The sequence below is a fragment of the Schistocerca cancellata genome, chromosome 1 (genome assembly GCF_023864275.1).
Source record: "Schistocerca cancellata isolate TAMUIC-IGC-003103 chromosome 1, iqSchCanc2.1, whole genome shotgun sequence".
NCBI lineage: Eukaryota > Metazoa > Arthropoda > Insecta > Orthoptera > Acrididae > Schistocerca > Schistocerca cancellata.
In genome coordinates, this window is record NC_064626.1 from 352,210,431 (window position 1) to 352,228,613 (window position 18,183).

Genomic DNA, 18,183 nt, shown 5'->3' on the forward strand with positions numbered 1-18,183 from the left:
AATGCTGGTGACTGCTCTGAAGGTCAGTAAAACTTTAAAACTCGTATCTATTTTGTACGAGCTGTAAACAAATAGTTGCCACTATTAAAGTTCCAGCCTTCGTATATATAAGCAACTGCCGAACGAAGGCAACAGAGTGCAGTGCTGCTGCTGGGACAAGTGTTTTGGAGCACACCATTAAGCGAGCATTCATGAACGTGGGGCTCCGGTGCAGGCTCCTATGCGTTCCCATGTTGAGCCAGTGACATCGTCAATTAGAACTGCAATGGCACGGGATCGTTAAGATTTGTCCTTGGATCAATGGAAAAATGTCGTCTCGTCGGATGAATGACGTTTGTTGTCCCACGAGGATGATCCGTCATCCAGAATCATAAACTGCGCCACGAAGCAGCATGGTGAGTGCGCTATTATGCTGTGGGGAACAATCACCTGAACTTCGAGGGGGCCTCCATGACAACTATGAAAATTATTGCGATCTACCTGCATCCTTTAAAGCTTGATGTCTTCCCCGACAACGGTGGCGTCTTCCTACAGGATTACTGTCCGTGTCACAAGTCCATAATCGCGCTACAGTGGTTTGACGAGAATGACAGTCAACTTATGTTGACGCCTTGACCACCAGATTCAGCAGATCTGAACTCGATGGAACCCATCCTGGACACTGTTGCGTAGAGGTTCAGCGCTCACTGAGCACTAGCCTGTAATTTACGAGACTTAGATGACCTGCGCGTAAATATCTGTTGCTACATATCTCGCTACTGTATTGCGTTCCAGAGGTGGACCAACACACTTGAAAGGGTACCATTTAACCCCTTTCACTTTAGTTCACTGCTGATAGAGTAACAAGCAATGATTTGTGGACATAATTTTATTGTTTTTCAGCACAGTGGTACCAGTAAGCTATGGGGAAGGGTGACAAACTGTGTTAATTTAGTTTTCAATGCACATCCCTCACTAACCCTTAAAAAAAGTGTCCTCATTGTTTCAGCGATTATATTTATGTGATTCGTTTTTATTTTCTCCTGGTGGCTGATATGTGTGCCAAATGGTGTGGAGTGTGTTGCCTTCTCAGATGTTAGAGTAATCTTTCATATATGCTACCTGTACAGACCCAAACTGTTGCCCACTTGAATTTTCTTCCATTGGTGGCAAAGCAGGAAAGAGCGGTGGAACACGTGTACGGTTCCGCATGCGTGATAGACCTTGCATCAGTAGTTCTAGCTATTTTCTCGTCATACTTATCACGTGGTTCATCTATTCCTGGTACAGTAAGCTTTATTACAACAGTAATCAATATGCGATCAGAAGACTTGGTAGAATGTCCTTCCCTCCACCACTTTCCGGAAGCGGGACTGGTCTCTGGTGCCGCCATGTTGGACACTCGGACGCTGACGCTGGAGATGAACATTTGACATTAGTATGTGCTCCGCTAAATTTGCTGTCGACGAGAATATTGTATGTGGAATACTTATGTTGAATTACAGACTAATCTGTTCCTCTTAATGAAATGCTTCTAGCAAATGAAAGGGCGATTTTCTAATTACTTCCCTGGAAAACTGAGGAATAACGACTTAAAACCATGGTCACGCTTTGCAACCATGCTTGCTAATGATTTTCCGCGAGTGCTAGTTTTAAGTTGAGATTAAATGCCAGTGAAGTGTATTATTAAGTTGCGATTTGTTGCTTGTGGTTTCTTTTGAACGGGCAAACACGAATATATTGTGAGTACTTTGAAGTGCCATTGTCTCTGATGCACCTCGTGGCTGCTGTTTGCACAGACAATAAGAACGGAGCGTGCTTAATCCGAATTGAGATGAGGCTAGCGCGTGTAGATTCTAGTTGAGATTATTTGCACGTGATTTCTTTCTAACTGACAAGCACGAATATATGGTGCGTACTTAGAAATTCCGCTATCTCCGTTGGACTTCGTGACTGATGGTTGCACAGATAAAGTGGAGAGAGCGTGCTTGATCCGATTTCAGTTGAGGTTCGCAAGTGTAATCTTAATTCGCATTAATCAGCGTGTGACTTTCTTACCTGTTTCATAAATCCTTATTTTGGAGGGAAATATTTTACTGTACTGTTTGTTTTGTATAGACTAGAACTAGGTATGTGAATGAGAAAGAAACTGCCATGGTAGGAACTGTGTCAAAGCAATGATATTTTTACATACTGAGTGATGGTCTAAGTAAACCGCAGAATTTGGGGTCGGTGTGCTTGAATATTCCGTGTGGTCACATTCCTGTTGCGCTATACTTTTCTGCTTCAAACTCTCAGGGATTTAGAAGACCTTAGGGAGCTAGTATGGCACATTATTTTCGATTTCCTATTGCAGAAAAAAAAAACACGTAAGATATCAGTTACTGTATGGAGAAAGTAAACAAAGCTTTTGTTTCGCGTCAAGAGTTGGATTTGATAAAATAATTGTCAACAGTTTCTGACATTCTAAGGAGACCAGTTGTTTAAATAGAGGAATAGTGAGAGAATTGTCTATATCCTCTCCAAAAGTGGGTTCTCTGAGTAAATAAATGTTGAAGGTGTACAAAGAACGTGGAGAGACTTCCGTTTTGATTTGCAAACAGTACCTTGCACCCACTCTTTCACTTTTGTACCATCATGTCCCCCATTATCAACATGGCAAGTCCAGTACCCGCCATGAGCGTGAAATAAGAGGGTCATGGACAATTAACTAAGGCGCTGAGAAGCTCACTTGGCGTAGCTTTTATTGATGTAAATTCACTTACGCACTATCCATTGTGCGACTTAGCCTTTGGTCACCAATGGTGTAGAGTACTGAATTCGCTTAGGGCAGGTATTTATCCGATATATACTTATTTCAAATTCCGGGAATGGTATGCAATAGTGAGCACATCTCAGCATCCCATTTGGTCCCTGATTAGTCCGCAAAGCACGTCGAATTTTTCCACTTCCCCCATTTATGGCATGTCTTAAATACACAAAAGAGAAGTGGATCGTTTATCGTTGTTAATTGTGGTTATTATCATTTTGTTCGGATAATTCATCAATCAGATTTTCACGATATTTACATTACATTTCATATACTATTGCAATTAATATGGAGTGAAATGTTAGAGTTAGTGCTTTGTTTTATATATTACCACGCATTTCCCACATTTGAAGAAAGCTGCCATTCACTATACCGGGTGGAAACACTGTTATCGACGGTCTGTAATTCATGGCGATATTTTCCTGTGGACAGCAGCATCGGTCACGTAGCTAACGCGAAGCCAGTAGTTTTCATATGTAAACATTTACTTTCCCAATTTTTCAGCCAATCGAAAGCATTCAACTGTTTTTTTTTTTTTTTTTTTTTTTTTAAGTCGTGTAATTTCAGGCCGTGGTGAGTCTGGAACGTTATTTTTATATTTATTGTAACAAACAGAAAAAAACACAATTGCGTCACAACTAAACTAATGACCATCTAATGAAAAGAGTACGAACATATTAAAGAACTGTATTCCAAGGTAATAAGAACAGCTGGATCTACTTTACGTTGTGATCGCCTAGTAAGTCCGCACTAGCCAGCAACTGTTTGTCGAGTGCTGCTACAATCGGACGTCTTGTCTCGGCCGTGCTGCTGTGGATGTTCGATGTCGCAATGTAGTTACTGCTATGCATTCGAGTGTGCTAATATTTCGGGAAACGGAATGTCATGTTTAGGGAGCTTGTCGATTAAACTTCATCAATATTGTAACTTCTGTTTCGACTATTAGAACACTATCGGTTTAAGCTCTTTCTACTATGTATGAACCCAGGAAAGCATCATATCATTCTATATCCTTTTTTCTTTAAAGTCCTGAATTTACGAGCAAGTTTTGTCAAAACTGTTCATTTCTTGATGTTTCTGTTATGTACCCAAATTATAGTAATCACGATTATCATCAAAGTAGGGATGTTCATATTTTCTACTTCTGTTCCCATTAGTCATCTATGATTAATACACAACTAAATTACAATAGTTTTAAAGTTATTCCTTACTGAGTTTTCACAGCCCACTTGCCTATTCAAAATTTTTAAGTACGATTATCTGGATACGCATAGCAGCTCGCATGATCCGATTGTCATTGTGTCGTTTAGTGGCGATTCGCTTACTCGCATAGCACCTAAGCAAGATTTATCCATATAATATCAAAAACAGCGTGATTTCTTCCAACTCATCTTCATCTACATCTACATTTATACTCCGCAAGCCACCCAACGGTGTGTGGCGGAGGGCACTTTACGTGTCACTGTCATTACCTCCCTTTCCTGTTCCAGTCGCGTATGGTTCGCGGGAAGAACGACTGTCTGAAAGACTCTGTGCGCGCTCTAATCTCTCTAATTTTACATTCGTGATCTCCTCGGGAGGTATAAGTAGGGGGAAGCAATATATTCGATACCTCATCCAGAAACGCACCCTCTCGAAACCTGGCGAGCAAGCTACACCACAATGCAGAGCGCCTCTCTTGCAGGGTCTGCCACTTGAGTTTGTTAAACATCTCCGTAACGCTATCACGGTTACCAAATAACCCTGTGACGAAACGCGCCGCTCTTCTTTGGATCTTTTCTATCTCCTCCGTCAACCCGATCTGGTACGGATCCCACACTGATGAGCAATACTCAAGTATAGGTCGAACGAGTGTTTTGTAAGCCACCTCCTTTGTTGATGGACTACATTTTCTAAGGACTCTCCCAATGAATCTCAACCTGGTACCCCCCTTACCAACAATTAATTTTATATGATCATTCCACTTCAAATCGTTCCGCACGCATACTCCCAGATATTTTACAGAAGTAACTGCTACCAGTGTTTGTTCCGCTATCATATAATCATACAATAAAGGATCCTTCTTTCTATGTATTCGCAATACATTACATTTGTCTATGTTAAGGGTCAGTTGCCACTCCCTGCACCAAGTGCCTATCCGCTGCAGATCTTCCTGCATTTCGCTACAATTTTCTAATGCTGCAACTTCTCTGTATACTACAGCATCATCCGCGAAAAGCCGCATGGAACTTCCGACACTATCTACTAGGTCATTTATATATATTGTGAAAAGCAATGGTCCCATAACACTCCCCTGTGGCACGCCAGAGGTTACTTTAACGTCTGTAGACGTCTCTCCGTTGATAACAACATGCTGTGTTCTGTTTGCTAAAATCTCTCTATCCAGCCACACAGCTGGTCTGATATTCCGTAGGCTCTTACTTTGTTTATCAGGCGACAGTGCGGAACTGTATCGAACGCCTTCCGGAAGTCAAGAAAAATAGCATCTACCTGGGAGCCTGTATCTAATATTTTCTGTGTCTCATGAACAAATAAAGCGAGTTGGGTCTCACACGATCGCTGTTTCCGGAATCCATGTTGATTCCTACATAGTAGATTCTGAGTTTCCAAAAACGACGTGATACTCGAGCAAAAAACATGTTCTTAAATTCTACAACAGATCGACGTCAGAGATATAGGTCTATAGTTTTTGGCATCTGCTCGACGACCCTTCTTGAAGACTGGGACTACCTGTGCTCTTTTACAATCATTTGGAACCTTCCGTTCCTCTAGAGACTTGCGGTACACGGCTGTTAGAAGGGGGGCAAGTTCTTTCGCGTACTCTGTGTAGAATCTAATTGGTATCCCGTCAGGTCCAGTGGACTTTCCTCTGTTGAGTGATTCCAGTTGCTTTTCTATTCCTTGGACACTTATTTCGATGTCAGCCATTTTTTCGTTTGTTGAAGATCATTATAATTACAGGAAGGCTTGCGTTGCAGAGTAGAGTTACTTTTCCGTTGTCGCACAGCTAAGCCTTATCATTCTTAAGGCAAGCTTCAAACATCGTTTAGTGCATTTAGAGAACAGTAAGTGTATACATTTTGCACGGTTTCAGATTAGTTTCAGCTGGAGCATATGTTTATCTCCTATGTCTAACACTTGAAGTTGCCGGGCCATACGTACTGTCGTATACCGTGTTAACAAAATATTGTGTTATTCTGCTCATAGCCGTGGAGAGACACACTTTATATTGAGGGATGAGTAGAGTCAGGATGCAAGAATGTTACTCAGTTTGGCTTACATACTTGCCGATGTTGTACAATTAGAAAACTGTATAAATGTTCTGTATTAGAAGTTCAGACATAAAGAGTACGTACACAAAGTTTATACAGTTTTACAGCAATCATATCTAGAAGGACAGATCTGTAGGCTTCTCCGAGCTTGGATTCAGTGTACACAACTACAGATATTGGATGTCTAACTACGGAAGTTTTGAATATTCTCAGCTATTGCTTTGATACTGGCAGCTAGAAGTATGGCACGCGGAAAGAACAAACACCTATATCGTTCCGTACGAGCTCCGCTTTCCCTTATTTTATCATGGTGATCGTTTCTCCCTATGTAGATCGGTGTCAACAAAATATTTTCGCATTCGGAATAGAACGTTGGTGATAGGAATTTCGTGAGAAGATTGCTCCGCAACGAAAAACGCCTTTCTTTTAATGATATCCAGCCCAAATCCTGTATCATTTCAGTGACACTCTCTCCCCTATTTCGTGGTAATACAAAACGCACTGCCCTTCATTGTACTTTTTCGATGTACTCCGTCAGTCCTATCTGGTGAGAATCCCACACCTCACACTTTTCGCTTACTCCTAATAATCCATTTTTCGTAAAAAAATAATGTATTATGTCTTTTTCGTCAAATGTTTGAACGGAGCGAAAACTAGACTTCCTACAAAGTATACAATGGATTTTTTCTCCGAATTTTCAAAGCGAAACGAAGAATGGGAAACGGACAAGTGGGATATAAATTTGACCAGCGTGAGGTTTAGTTCTGCAAAGAAAGATTTAATTGCTTAAAGGTATTCCAGGGAATTAAGATAAACTTAAATATTGGTTTGTGGGCAGTTGAAATTTTTCACAAACGGCTGCTGCGAGCTAAGTAGAGAAAGTCAAAAAAATATGAGATCACAACAAGAAGTGAAACTTCACTGTTTTCTCTTGATATACATTCTATCAATAATAACAGAATACTGATTAATATTTAAACATACTATATTTCATGTTTTCTAAACAAAGCTTGAAAAAATCTTAAATAACCGTGAAATGTTTTGTGAAATTATGTGTCTAAAAGTAAGAAATAGATCAGATTAGAGAAACGTATGACGTGCCTCTGAATGATGTTGGTCATCTTGTACAATAAGTGAGGTGCAGGTTGAGAATTTAATGTTCAATGTTTATCTTTGAATACTAAAATTTTAAAAATCACCAGAGGATATTCGTCTCGTGGAATTTCACTCAATAGTATCCTTACCTCACTGATGTATGAGCACCTCAGCTGCTGCATATGATTTCGAACATTATTCAAAAGCCGCCAAATGTTTCTCTAAACTGTTTAATTTTTTTTACTTTTATACAGGCGCGCGGAGTGGCATGGTGTATGTGTTGTTCTTAGCATACGTTATTTTAAGTTAGTTTAAGTAGTGTGTAAGTCTAGGGACATGACCTCAGCAGTTTGGTCCCTTAGGAATTCACACATTTATACAAATCATTTCACAAACTTCTTAACCATACCAATACTTATTGCAAAAGTTTTCTAAATGAAGCTGTTGTCTCGTTCGCACATCTGCCAAGTCATTTATTCTGGCACTACTTAACACCAATTCCCATAGACAGGAGTTTTAGAAGAGTTTTCTTGCTAGCATTGAGGTCAAGTTCTGTGCGAAGAAAGCTGTGGAGCTTCCGAAATTTGATATTTCTTTATGTTGTTCATAATACCGCAGAAACTGGTGCCTAACAACACATTTATCCACGTCGCCTATGCATAGGAACGGCGTTCGATAAGTAATGCAACAAATTTTTATCGGCCAGTTTCAGTTGAAGAAATGCGGAATTTGTTGTTGGATATCGTGGAGTATTCGCCCTTTAACCTCTATATTTTCCTGAAGTTCCAATAAGTGGTGGCACTAAACCTAACCTTCAAAATGGTGTCTATAACAGACGTGCGTTCCAAGAAGAGAGCTGTCATTCAGTTTCTTTTGGCGGAAAACCAAAGCATTTCAGATATTCATAGGCTTTTGCAGAATATGTAGGGAAATTTGGCAGTGAACAAAAGCACGATGAGTCGTTGGGCGTGGCGTCTGTCAGAATCGCCAGATGACGCAAACCTGTCCGAACTCCTGCGTGCCGGCCGGACGCACAGAGCTGAGGTTCCTGCAATGTTGGAACGCCCGTGCACTCTCGTTCGTAGTGATCGACGGATCACAATCAAACACCTCGCTTCACAACTGGGCGTCTCCGTAAGTTGTACTGATACACTCATCCACCAGTTGATGCATTCAAAGACGTTTATCCGCTGGGTTCCTCGCCGCCCGACAGGAGACCATAAAGAGCAACGAAGGACTGAATCTGCGGAATTGCTTGAGCATTGTGAGGCTGATCGTGACTTTTTTACTGAACATCGTCACAGGTGATGAACACGGGTACACCGCCTCGAACCGGAAGCTAAACGCATTTCATGCACTGGCGCCACACCATCTCTCGTCAAGAGATGGGTCGTTCGCGAACTAACGGGTCCAAAGGAAGGGTTCATCAAGATGATCGGAACGAACGATGAACGAATTCTTGGGAACGGTCTTTCAGAGTTCACTTCGGTCGCGGCTTTCTACTTACCGTTCCCGGGAACGGGAAACGGTCGGTCTCGTTCCCGAACGGCACGTCGGCCGCTCTCGTTCCAGCCTCGGTCCAGTTCCCGTCTGTCTCGGTCTCGGTCTCGTTCGGCCGGACTCGTCATTCTTCACGTGGCCACTCGTCGCAGTTCCACTGCCGACTGCTCATAATTAGTTCAGTATAGAGTTGTTCGTTTCGTTCGCTGCGCACGCTCATTCTAGATCTGTTTCAAACCTCTTTTGAACTCTGACCTTCTGGTTCTTTTCGTATTCTATTAAGCGCTCATGACCGATAATTAAAATGTATTTCATAATTACGTAAATTACATAAAATTACGTGGTATGTAATACATAAATATTTTAAGGTAACAAAACAGCATATCAGCTTACTTCATTATTTCGATAAACAGCGGAAGAAATACTTGTAAAAAGGCAAGATTTTTTTTGTTATTACACATGCAAAGAAAGTCGGCACGGCACACACGAATGGCCATTTCCCGTCTTTTTGATCCAAGGTTAAAGAGCATGTTCATTGTTATTGAAGGCAGACCGACTTACAACCGAATGAAGTCCGCGTTCCATAGTCGAGTGTCTGGTGTCACATTTTGTAAAGAGAATGTGATAACTTCTACAATATTATTTCAGTGGTACAGGGTGGCGCACGAAAAATCGGCCCCGAGTACTAGACTGCTCATTGTCGCCTACCAATCGTCATCTATTGTTTCTAAGTTGTTGTTTGCATTAGTTTATTTGTTATTTCCTCACTGCCTAATTACTACATGTTTATCTATTCTGCTAGTAGCGGTCAACAAATCCTGCGTAACTGGTGAGCAGTCTGTACTCGGGGCCGGTTTTTCGTGCTCCTCCTCATATTATATCACTGCGATCAGCCACATAACACTACAGTTGGCTAAACGAGAGGTTTTGCAGAATCACGAAAATTACTTCTATAAGTGTGTGAGAATTCTGTAATGAATAAAAACTCTGTATTCCAGGGCGGAGGCAAGTGCCCCCTCTTGGCGCCTTCCATCTTCAGTCACCTGTGCTACTAATTTTCAATTTTTCATAAGATCCGGATACCAAACACAAATGAACGGTGAACGAGTTAAAATGAACGATTCCCAAAAAAGAGCGATCACCAGTGAACTAGTTCACAAGGATGAACGAGTTTGCCCATCTCTACTCTCGTCCGAAGAAACAGTTCAAAACCACACCCTCAGCCAGTAAAGTTATGGCGACGCTCTTCTGGTACTCTGAAGGGCTTGATCTGTTTTATGTCCTCTCCCATGATGCAATGATCAACGCGGCAGAGTACTGTGGTACCATCAGAAAATTGAAGAAACAACTTCAGCGTGTTCCTCGCCGCGAAAGTGCAAACGAACTTCTCCTTCTCCATGATAACGCAAGATCTCACAAGAGTCTGCGAACCAGAGACGAGCTCACAAAACTTAATTGAACCGTTCTTCCTCATGAACCCTACACGAAATGTGAGAAGGTTACTGATGCAGCAAGACGTTGGCTCCGACGCCGACCAGCAGAGTAGTATCATACAGGCCCTCCCAGTAAGGTGGTGTCAGGCCATCGCATTTCACAGAGACTGTGTTGAAAAACAGGGTTTTGTAGTCAAAAAAGTGGTATACTCGAATCATGAATAAAACCAAAATGCCTACAGAAAAAAGAATTGCATAACTTAACTGAACACCCCTCGTATTTATTGTGCGCACTTTGCTTATACATAGTTGAATCCACAATCCACTCAGCATTATTCCCTCCCAATATAGTTTACAGATAATTCGCTTACTCAACTTGAACATACTGTCTCCTTTTACATCAGTACTGTCACTCTCTGCTCCTTCTCATCGTTAGTAAATTGTTAATATCGATCGTTTTTTGTGCTCGTTGCGAGGTAACAACGCGCTACTTTGACACGGAACGCAGTTGTGCTCCATGTGACCAAGTTAATTCTCGTTATGGAATGGTTTCGTGTCGCTTTGTCGAGCAATATGTCTTGGCATGTGAGGTACTACGGCCACACTGCACGAGGGTTGGTACTTTAATAGTGGCAACTATTTATTTACAGATCGTACAAAACAGATACGTGATTCAAAGTTTTACTGACCTTCAAAGTAGTCACCAGCATTGTGTGTAACCCACTGCCCGCGATGTGGAAGTCGTAGGACACTCTTAGCAGTGCCAGTTGTGTTGACAGTTCGAGCGGCGCGGCTAGTGTCCGACGAATTTGTAACAGTTCTGAAGCGAATGCCGTGAAGTGTTTCCTTCAGTTTAGAAATCGAGTTGAAATTACGATGGCTTAAGTCAGGGGAGTGCAGTAGGTGGTATTGCACTTAGCAGCCCCATCAGTCAAGCAAATCAGTAACAGCCTGCACTGTATGTGATTGAGCATTGTCCTGCAAAATGATGGTCAGGTCCTGTAGGAAGTGTCTCTATGCTGTTAATTTTTGGAACACAACCTACGACCAGCTTAGAGACACAAGTAATGGCGCTTTCTGAAGGACCTGACCATCATTTTCCAGGACAATGCTGCAGCACGTACAGTGCAAGCTGTTACTGATTCGTTTGTGCTGACTTAAGCCTTCGTGAGTTCAGCTCGATTTCTTAAATGAAGGAAACACTTCACGGTATTTGCTTCAGAACTGCTACAAATTCGTCGGGCAATAGACCGCGCCGGTCGAACTGTCAACCAAGTGGCACTGCTAAGAGTATCCTACGACTTCCACATCGCCGGCAAAGGGTTATACACAATGCTGGTGATTACTTTGAAGATCAGTAAAACTTTAAAACTTTGAAACACGTATCTATTTTGTACCAGCTGTAAATAAATAGTTGCCACTAGTAAAGTTCCTGAGATGGCATTAAGTCATCGTCCCGTGGTAGAAAGGCAACAGCCAGCACACCCAAATATCTTCAAACAGTGCGTCGTAGAGAGCGCTGCAGGCCGACGTCACCCCCTCGCTTAGCTGGTCCGAGCAGTCAGTGTTGTTCACCGTCTGGTTCGCGACACAGGTCGCCCGCGTTCCCCAGCTGGCCAAAACCGCACGGTACGTCGGGAGCGATGATGAAGTTGCGCAGCAGGTCTTCCCAATGCGGCAGGCCGAAGGCTTCTTCCGTTGTGGCAGACCCCAACCCACGTTTCTCCGTTGACGCCACCTGCAAGAAGAGGTAAATACACTGAGGTGGCAAAAGTCGTGGGATAGCGATATGCACATATACACATGGCGGTAGTATCGCATGCACGAGGGATGAAAGGGCAATTCATTCGCGGAGCTGTCATTTGCACTGCAATGATTCATGTGAAAAGATTTCCGATGTGACGAGAATTAACTGACTCTGAACGTGGAATGGTAGTTGAAGCTGAACGCTTGGAACACTCCATTTCGGAAATCGTTAGGAAATTCGATATTCCGAGATCCACAGTGTCTACAGTGTGTCGAGAATACCACATTTCAGGCATTATCTCTCACCACGGACAACGCGGTGGCCGACGGCCTTCAACTAACGAGCGAGAGCAACGACGTTTGCGTAGAATGATTAATGCTACACTACATGAAACAACCGCAGAAATCAATGTGGAAAGTGCGACGAACGTATCCGTTTAGACAGTCCAGCGAAATCAGGCGTAAATGGACTATAGCAGAAGACGACCGACACTAGGGCCTTTGCTAACAGCACGACATCGCCTGGAGCGCCTCTCCTGAGCTCGTGCACCCTAAACGGCTGGAAAAACGTGGCCTGGTCAGATGAGTCCAGATTTCAGTTGGTAAGAGCTGATGGTAGGTTTCTAGTGTGAAGCTCACCCCACGAAGCCAATGGACACAAGTTGTCAACAAGGCGCTGTGCAGGGTAATAGTGGATCCATAATGGTGTGAGCCGTGTTTGTATGGAATGTACTGGAAACTCTGGTCCAGATGAACAGACCGTTGACTGGGAATAGTTATGTTTGGCTTTTTGGAGTCAATTTGCAGCGCTTCTTGGACTCCATGTTTCCAAACAACGATGGAATTTTTCTGTATGACAAGGTGCCTTGTCACCGAGCCACAATTGTTCGTGATTGGTTTGAAGAACATTCTGGACGATGCGATATGAATGATTTGACCACCCTGATCGCCATACATGAATCCCATGGACATTTATGGGACGTAATCGAGAGGTTAGTTCTTGTAGAAAATTCTGAACCGGCAAGAATTTCGCAGTTATGTACAGCTATAGAAGCTGCATGGCTCAATTTATCTGCAGGGGACTTCCACCGACTTGTTGAGTTCATGCCACTTCAAGCTGCTGCACTACGCCTGGGAAAAATGAGGTCCGACACGATTTTAGGATGTATCCCATGACTTTTGTCATCTCAGTCGTATTAGGGGAGTAGTATGTTGGTCAGCAGTGCTGTTGTACGAGGGACGTTTAAACATTCAACGGAAACATTTTGTGCAAACAGCAATATACACTCCTGGAAATTGAAATAAGAACACCGTGAATTCATTGTCTCAGGAAGGGGAAACTTTATTGACACATTCCTGGGGTCAGATACATCACATGATCACACTGACAGAACCACAGGCACATAGACACAGGCAACAGAGCATGCACAATGTCGGCACTAGTACAGTGTATATCCACCTTTCGCAGCAATGCAGGCTGCTATTCTCCCATGGAGACGATCGTAGAGATGCTGGATGTAGTCCTGTGGAACGGCTTGCCATGCCATTTCCACCTGGCGCCTCAGTTGGACCAGCGTTCGTGCTGGACGTGCAGACCGCGTGAGACGACGCTTCATCCAGTCCCAAACATGCTCAATGGGGGACAGATCCGGAGATCTTGCTGGCCAGGGTAGTTGACTTACACCTTCTAGAGCACGTTGGGTGGCACGGGATACATGCGGACGTGCATTGTCCTGTTGGAACAGCAAGTTCCCTTGCCGGTCTAGGAATGGTAGAACGATGGGTTCGATGACGGTTTGGATGTACCGTGCACTATTCAGTGTCCCCTCGACGATCACCAGTGGTGTACGGCCAGTGTAGGAGATCGCTCCCCACACCATGATGCCGGGTGTTGGCCGTGTGTGCCTCGGTCGTATGCAGTCCTGATTGTGGCGCTCACCTGCACGGCGCCAAACACGCATACGACCATCATTGGCACCAAGGCAGAAGCGACTCTCATCACTGAAGACGACACGTCTCCATTCGTCCCTCCATTCACGCCTGTCGCGACACCACTGGAGGCGGGCTGCACGATGTTGGGGCGTGAGCGGAAGACGGCCTAACGGTGTGCGGGACCGTAGCCCAGCTTCATGGAGACGGTTGCGAATGGTCCTCGTCGATACCCCAGGAGCAACAGTGTCCCTAATTTGCTGGGAAGTGGCGGTGCGGTCCCCTACGGCACTGCGTAGGATCCTACGGTCTTGGCGTGCATCCGTGCGTCGCTGCGGTCCGGTCCCAGGTCGACGGGCACGTGCACCTTCCGCCGACCACTGGCGACAACATCGATGTACTGTGGAGACCTCACGCCCCACGTGTGGAGCAATTCGGCGGTACGTCCACCCGGCCTCCCGCATGCCCACTATACGCCCTCGCTCAAAGTCCGTCAACTGCACATACGGTTCACGTCCACGCTGTCGCGGCATGCTACCAGTGTTAAAGACTGCGATGGAGCTCCGTATGCCACGGCAAACTGGCTGACACTGACGGCGGCGGTGCACAAATGCTGCGCAGCTAGCGCCATTCGACGGCCAACACCGCGGTTCCTGGTGTGTCCGCTGTGCCGTGCGTGTGATCATTGCTTGTACAGCCCTCTCGCAGTGTCCGGAGCAAGTATGGTGGGTCTGACACACCGGTGTCAATGTGTTCTTTTTTCCATTTCCAGGAGTGTAACCATAGCTTATTATTCGGCAAATACGAACTACTTCGGAAGCAGTGTAAAAAGAGGCAAGATTTTCGATGTAAGCAACACACAAATAACTCAGCACTTTCTTTAAATTCTCAGTTCCAATTATACTTAAGCAGTCAAGTGACTTTTTAAAATCATTATCTACTTATTAATTCTTCACAGCTTTGGAGAAATGTAAGCCATTTTAACATCTGATCTAGTGATACTTTCGAAGAGGGAGACTGAAACAAAACCCCAGCAAGACAGAGACGGCTTACTCTCATTTGTAGAACAGAGTGGCGAGTAGACAGATCCAGGCCTATTTTGGTGACAGACTATTGACACTATCAGCACCCAAAATATCTAGCGTTTACATTCGACAAGACATTCTCCTACAACAATCATCTGGAAAAAAACATTGCGAAGATACGAACTAGGAACAACACCCTGCATAAGCCCAGCGAAACACCCTGAGACTTCGCTGCTCAAACTCTGTGCACTCCAGTACTTGTGCTAATGTACTCTGCTGCGGAATATGGTGTTCTTGCATGGCTCAATAGCGCGAGCATACACACAAACTCTCGACGCACAGCTGAACAACACAATGAGAATCAGTAGTGGTGCAATAAGATCAGTCCCCGTCGAATGGCTGTCCATATTGACCCACATTCCGCCCCCACTTCGACAAACAGCAACTCTGCTCCGCGAATTTAAACACGTACAAGGCAACCCGCAACTTTCTGTCAATCAAGATGAGGTTATCCTTGAAAGAAAACTTCGATATACACACATCAAAAACAATTTTGCCACACCTCGGTTCTGAGAGTTCTGGAACTTGTACAGAAAACTGGATTAGAGATCAACATAAACATCTTTTCCACCCTTTTCATAGCTCATGAAAACCACACATTGCAAGTTGTACGACCACACAGCGAGACCTTCAGAGGTGGTGGTTCAGATTTCTGTACACACCGGTACGTCTAGTACCCAGTAGCACGTCCTCTTGCATTGATGTATGTCTGTATTCGTCGTGGCATACTATCCACGAGTTCCAGGCACTGATGGTCCAGATTGTGCCACTCCTCAACGGCGATTCAGCGTAGATCCCTCAGAGTGGTTGGTGGGTCACGTCGTCCATACACAGCCCCTTTCAATCTATCCCAGGCATGTTCGATAGGGTTCATGTCTGGAGAATATGCTGGCCATTCTAGTTGAGCGATGTCGTTATCCTGAAGGAAGGCATTCACAAGAAGTGAATTATGGGGGCTCGAATTGTCGTCCATGAAAACGAACGCCTCGCCAATACGCTGCCGATATGGTCGGAGGATGGCATTCACGAATAGTACAGCAGTTACGGCAACTTCCATGACCGCCAGCGGCGTACGTCGGCCCCCATAATGTCACCCCAAAACGGCAGGGAACCTCCGCCTTGCTGCACTCGCTGGACAGTGTGTCTAAGGCGTTCAGCCTGACCGGGTTGCCTCTAAACACGTCTCCGACGATTGTCTGGTTGAAGGAATATGCGACACTCATCGATGAAGAGAAGATGATGCCAATCCTGAACGGTCCATTCGGCATGTTGTCGGATCCATCTGTACCGGGCTGCATGTGTCGTCGTTGCAAAGATGGACCTCGCCATAGACGTCGGGAGTGAAGTTGCACATCAAGCAGCCTGTTGCGCACAGTTTGAGTCGTAACACGACGTCCTGTGGCTGCTCGAAAAGCATTATTGAACATGGTGGCGTTGCTGTCAGGTTTTCACCGAGCCATAATCCGTAAGTAGCGGTTATCCACTGCAGTAGTAGCCCTTGGGTGGCCTGAGGGAGACATGTCATCGACAGTTCCTGTCTCTCTGTATCTCCTCCATGTCAGAACAACATCGCTTTGGCTCACTCCGAGACTCCTGGACGCTTCCCTTGTTGAGAGCCCTTCCTGGCGCACAGTAACAATGCAAACGCGATGAAACTGCGGTATTGACCGTCTAGGCATGGTTGAACTTCAGACAACACGAGCCGTGTACCTCCTTCTTGGTGGAATGAGTGGAACTGGTCGGCTGTTGGACCCCCTCCGTCCAATAGGGGCTGCATCGGTGTTTACGTCTTTGGGCGGATTTAGTGACATCTCTGAACAGTCAAAGTGACTGTGTCCGTGACACAATATCCGCAGTCAACGTCTATCTCCAGGAGTTCTGGGAACCGGGATGATGCAGATATTTTTTTGAAGCGTGTAGATAACCATCCATGAAAATAGCCATTGAGCTGCACATTTCTTAGTTCGATCTAGAAGGTTCATGGGAACGAAACATGACGAAGGCTTGCCCTCCACATTTTCAAAACTTACCCTGAATAAGAAAGAAACCTCCTCCCTATGACCAACCGCGCACAACGTGCACGATGTTTAACAGAATACGCACCAATCATGGTCGAAACATGGACTCTCTTCATACATGATGTAAGGCTCCAACTGCAAATTGCGATTTCGGAGCAGTCAGGCAAACCGTTCGTTAAATAGTTGCAACAGGGCCTATCGTGATACTATCGTGGTACTTCCGACGGTTTCCTGATCGCAACGAATGATGTACTGGTAGTTGATTATATTAAAATTTAGATGTTTTTTTGTAAATTACATGTGTTATTGCCTGTATTACATTTACTGTTGTGCTTAAAAACCATACGATATATAAATAAATACAGTGAATAAATTACGACCTTTTACCTTTGTAAGTAGGCTGTTCAGGTTTTTATATTGGTAACGCCACGTAGACTGTATATGAAAATCACTGTCTGTGCTGTGTGCAGTCTGTGGCTAGTTTGCATTGTTGTCTGCCATTGTAGTGTTTGGCAGCGGGCAGCTGGATGTGAACAGCGCGTAGCGTTGCGCAGTTGGAGATGAGCCGCCAGCAGTGGTGGATGTGAGGAGAGAGATGGCGGAGTTTTGAAATTTGCAATACTGGATGTCATGAACTGCTGTATATATTATGACTTTTGATGGCTATTAAGGTAAATACATTGTTTGTTCTCTATCAAAATCTTTCATTTGATAACTATGCCTGTCAGTAGTTAGTGCCTAAAGTAGTTTGAATCTTTTATTTAGCTGGCAGTAGTGGCGCTCGCCGTATTGCAGTAGTTCGAGTAATGAAGATTTTTGTGAGGTAAGTGATTTGTGAAAGGTATAGTTTAATGTTAGTCAGGGCCATTCTTTTGTAGGGATTTTTGATAGTCAGATTGCGTTGCGCTAAAAATATTGTGTGTCAGTTTAAGCACAGTCCTGTATAATTGTTCTAAGGGGACGTTTCATATGTCGACCCTTAGTCGAGGATACCTCATTGGAATCTTCTGATTTTTTCTTGTAGTTTGTGTAATTAGTGTAGCTATTGTTTATTGCTAGCGCGTAATTGTAGAGAGAATTTCCTTTGTAGTTGTAGCTTTTCATTCTTGTACAGTAAAACAGTTGTGGCATGCATGTAGATTTGCACCAAGTATTTCGCAGCTGCGCTTGCAATTAACTAGATATTATTTTCAGTGGTATGTTAATGTGTTCCCCTATTTTTGCTCTTCAAATTGTGCTTTACTGTGTTATCGTGTGAAATATTGTGACAATAATGGCGTGTGAAAAACGTAACACTAGGCTTCAAAGTAAACTGAG

At 44.1% G+C, this 18,183-nt stretch overlaps 1 protein-coding gene across 1 annotated transcript in view; it reads right to left on the reverse strand.

The window, feature by feature from the left end:
* Window positions 1-11,460: 11,460 nt before the first annotated feature.
* The window catches only part of LOC126161476 (uncharacterized), a 43,505-nt gene continuing 36,782 nt past the window's right edge, over window positions 11,461-18,183 (reverse strand). Inside the window, exon 2 of the mRNA XM_049917331.1 lies at window positions 11,461-11,826. Coding sequence (XP_049773288.1) covers window positions 11,650-11,826 — 177 coding nt within the window. The 3' untranslated portion in view covers window positions 11,461-11,649. The remainder of the gene's footprint in view (window positions 11,827-18,183) is intronic.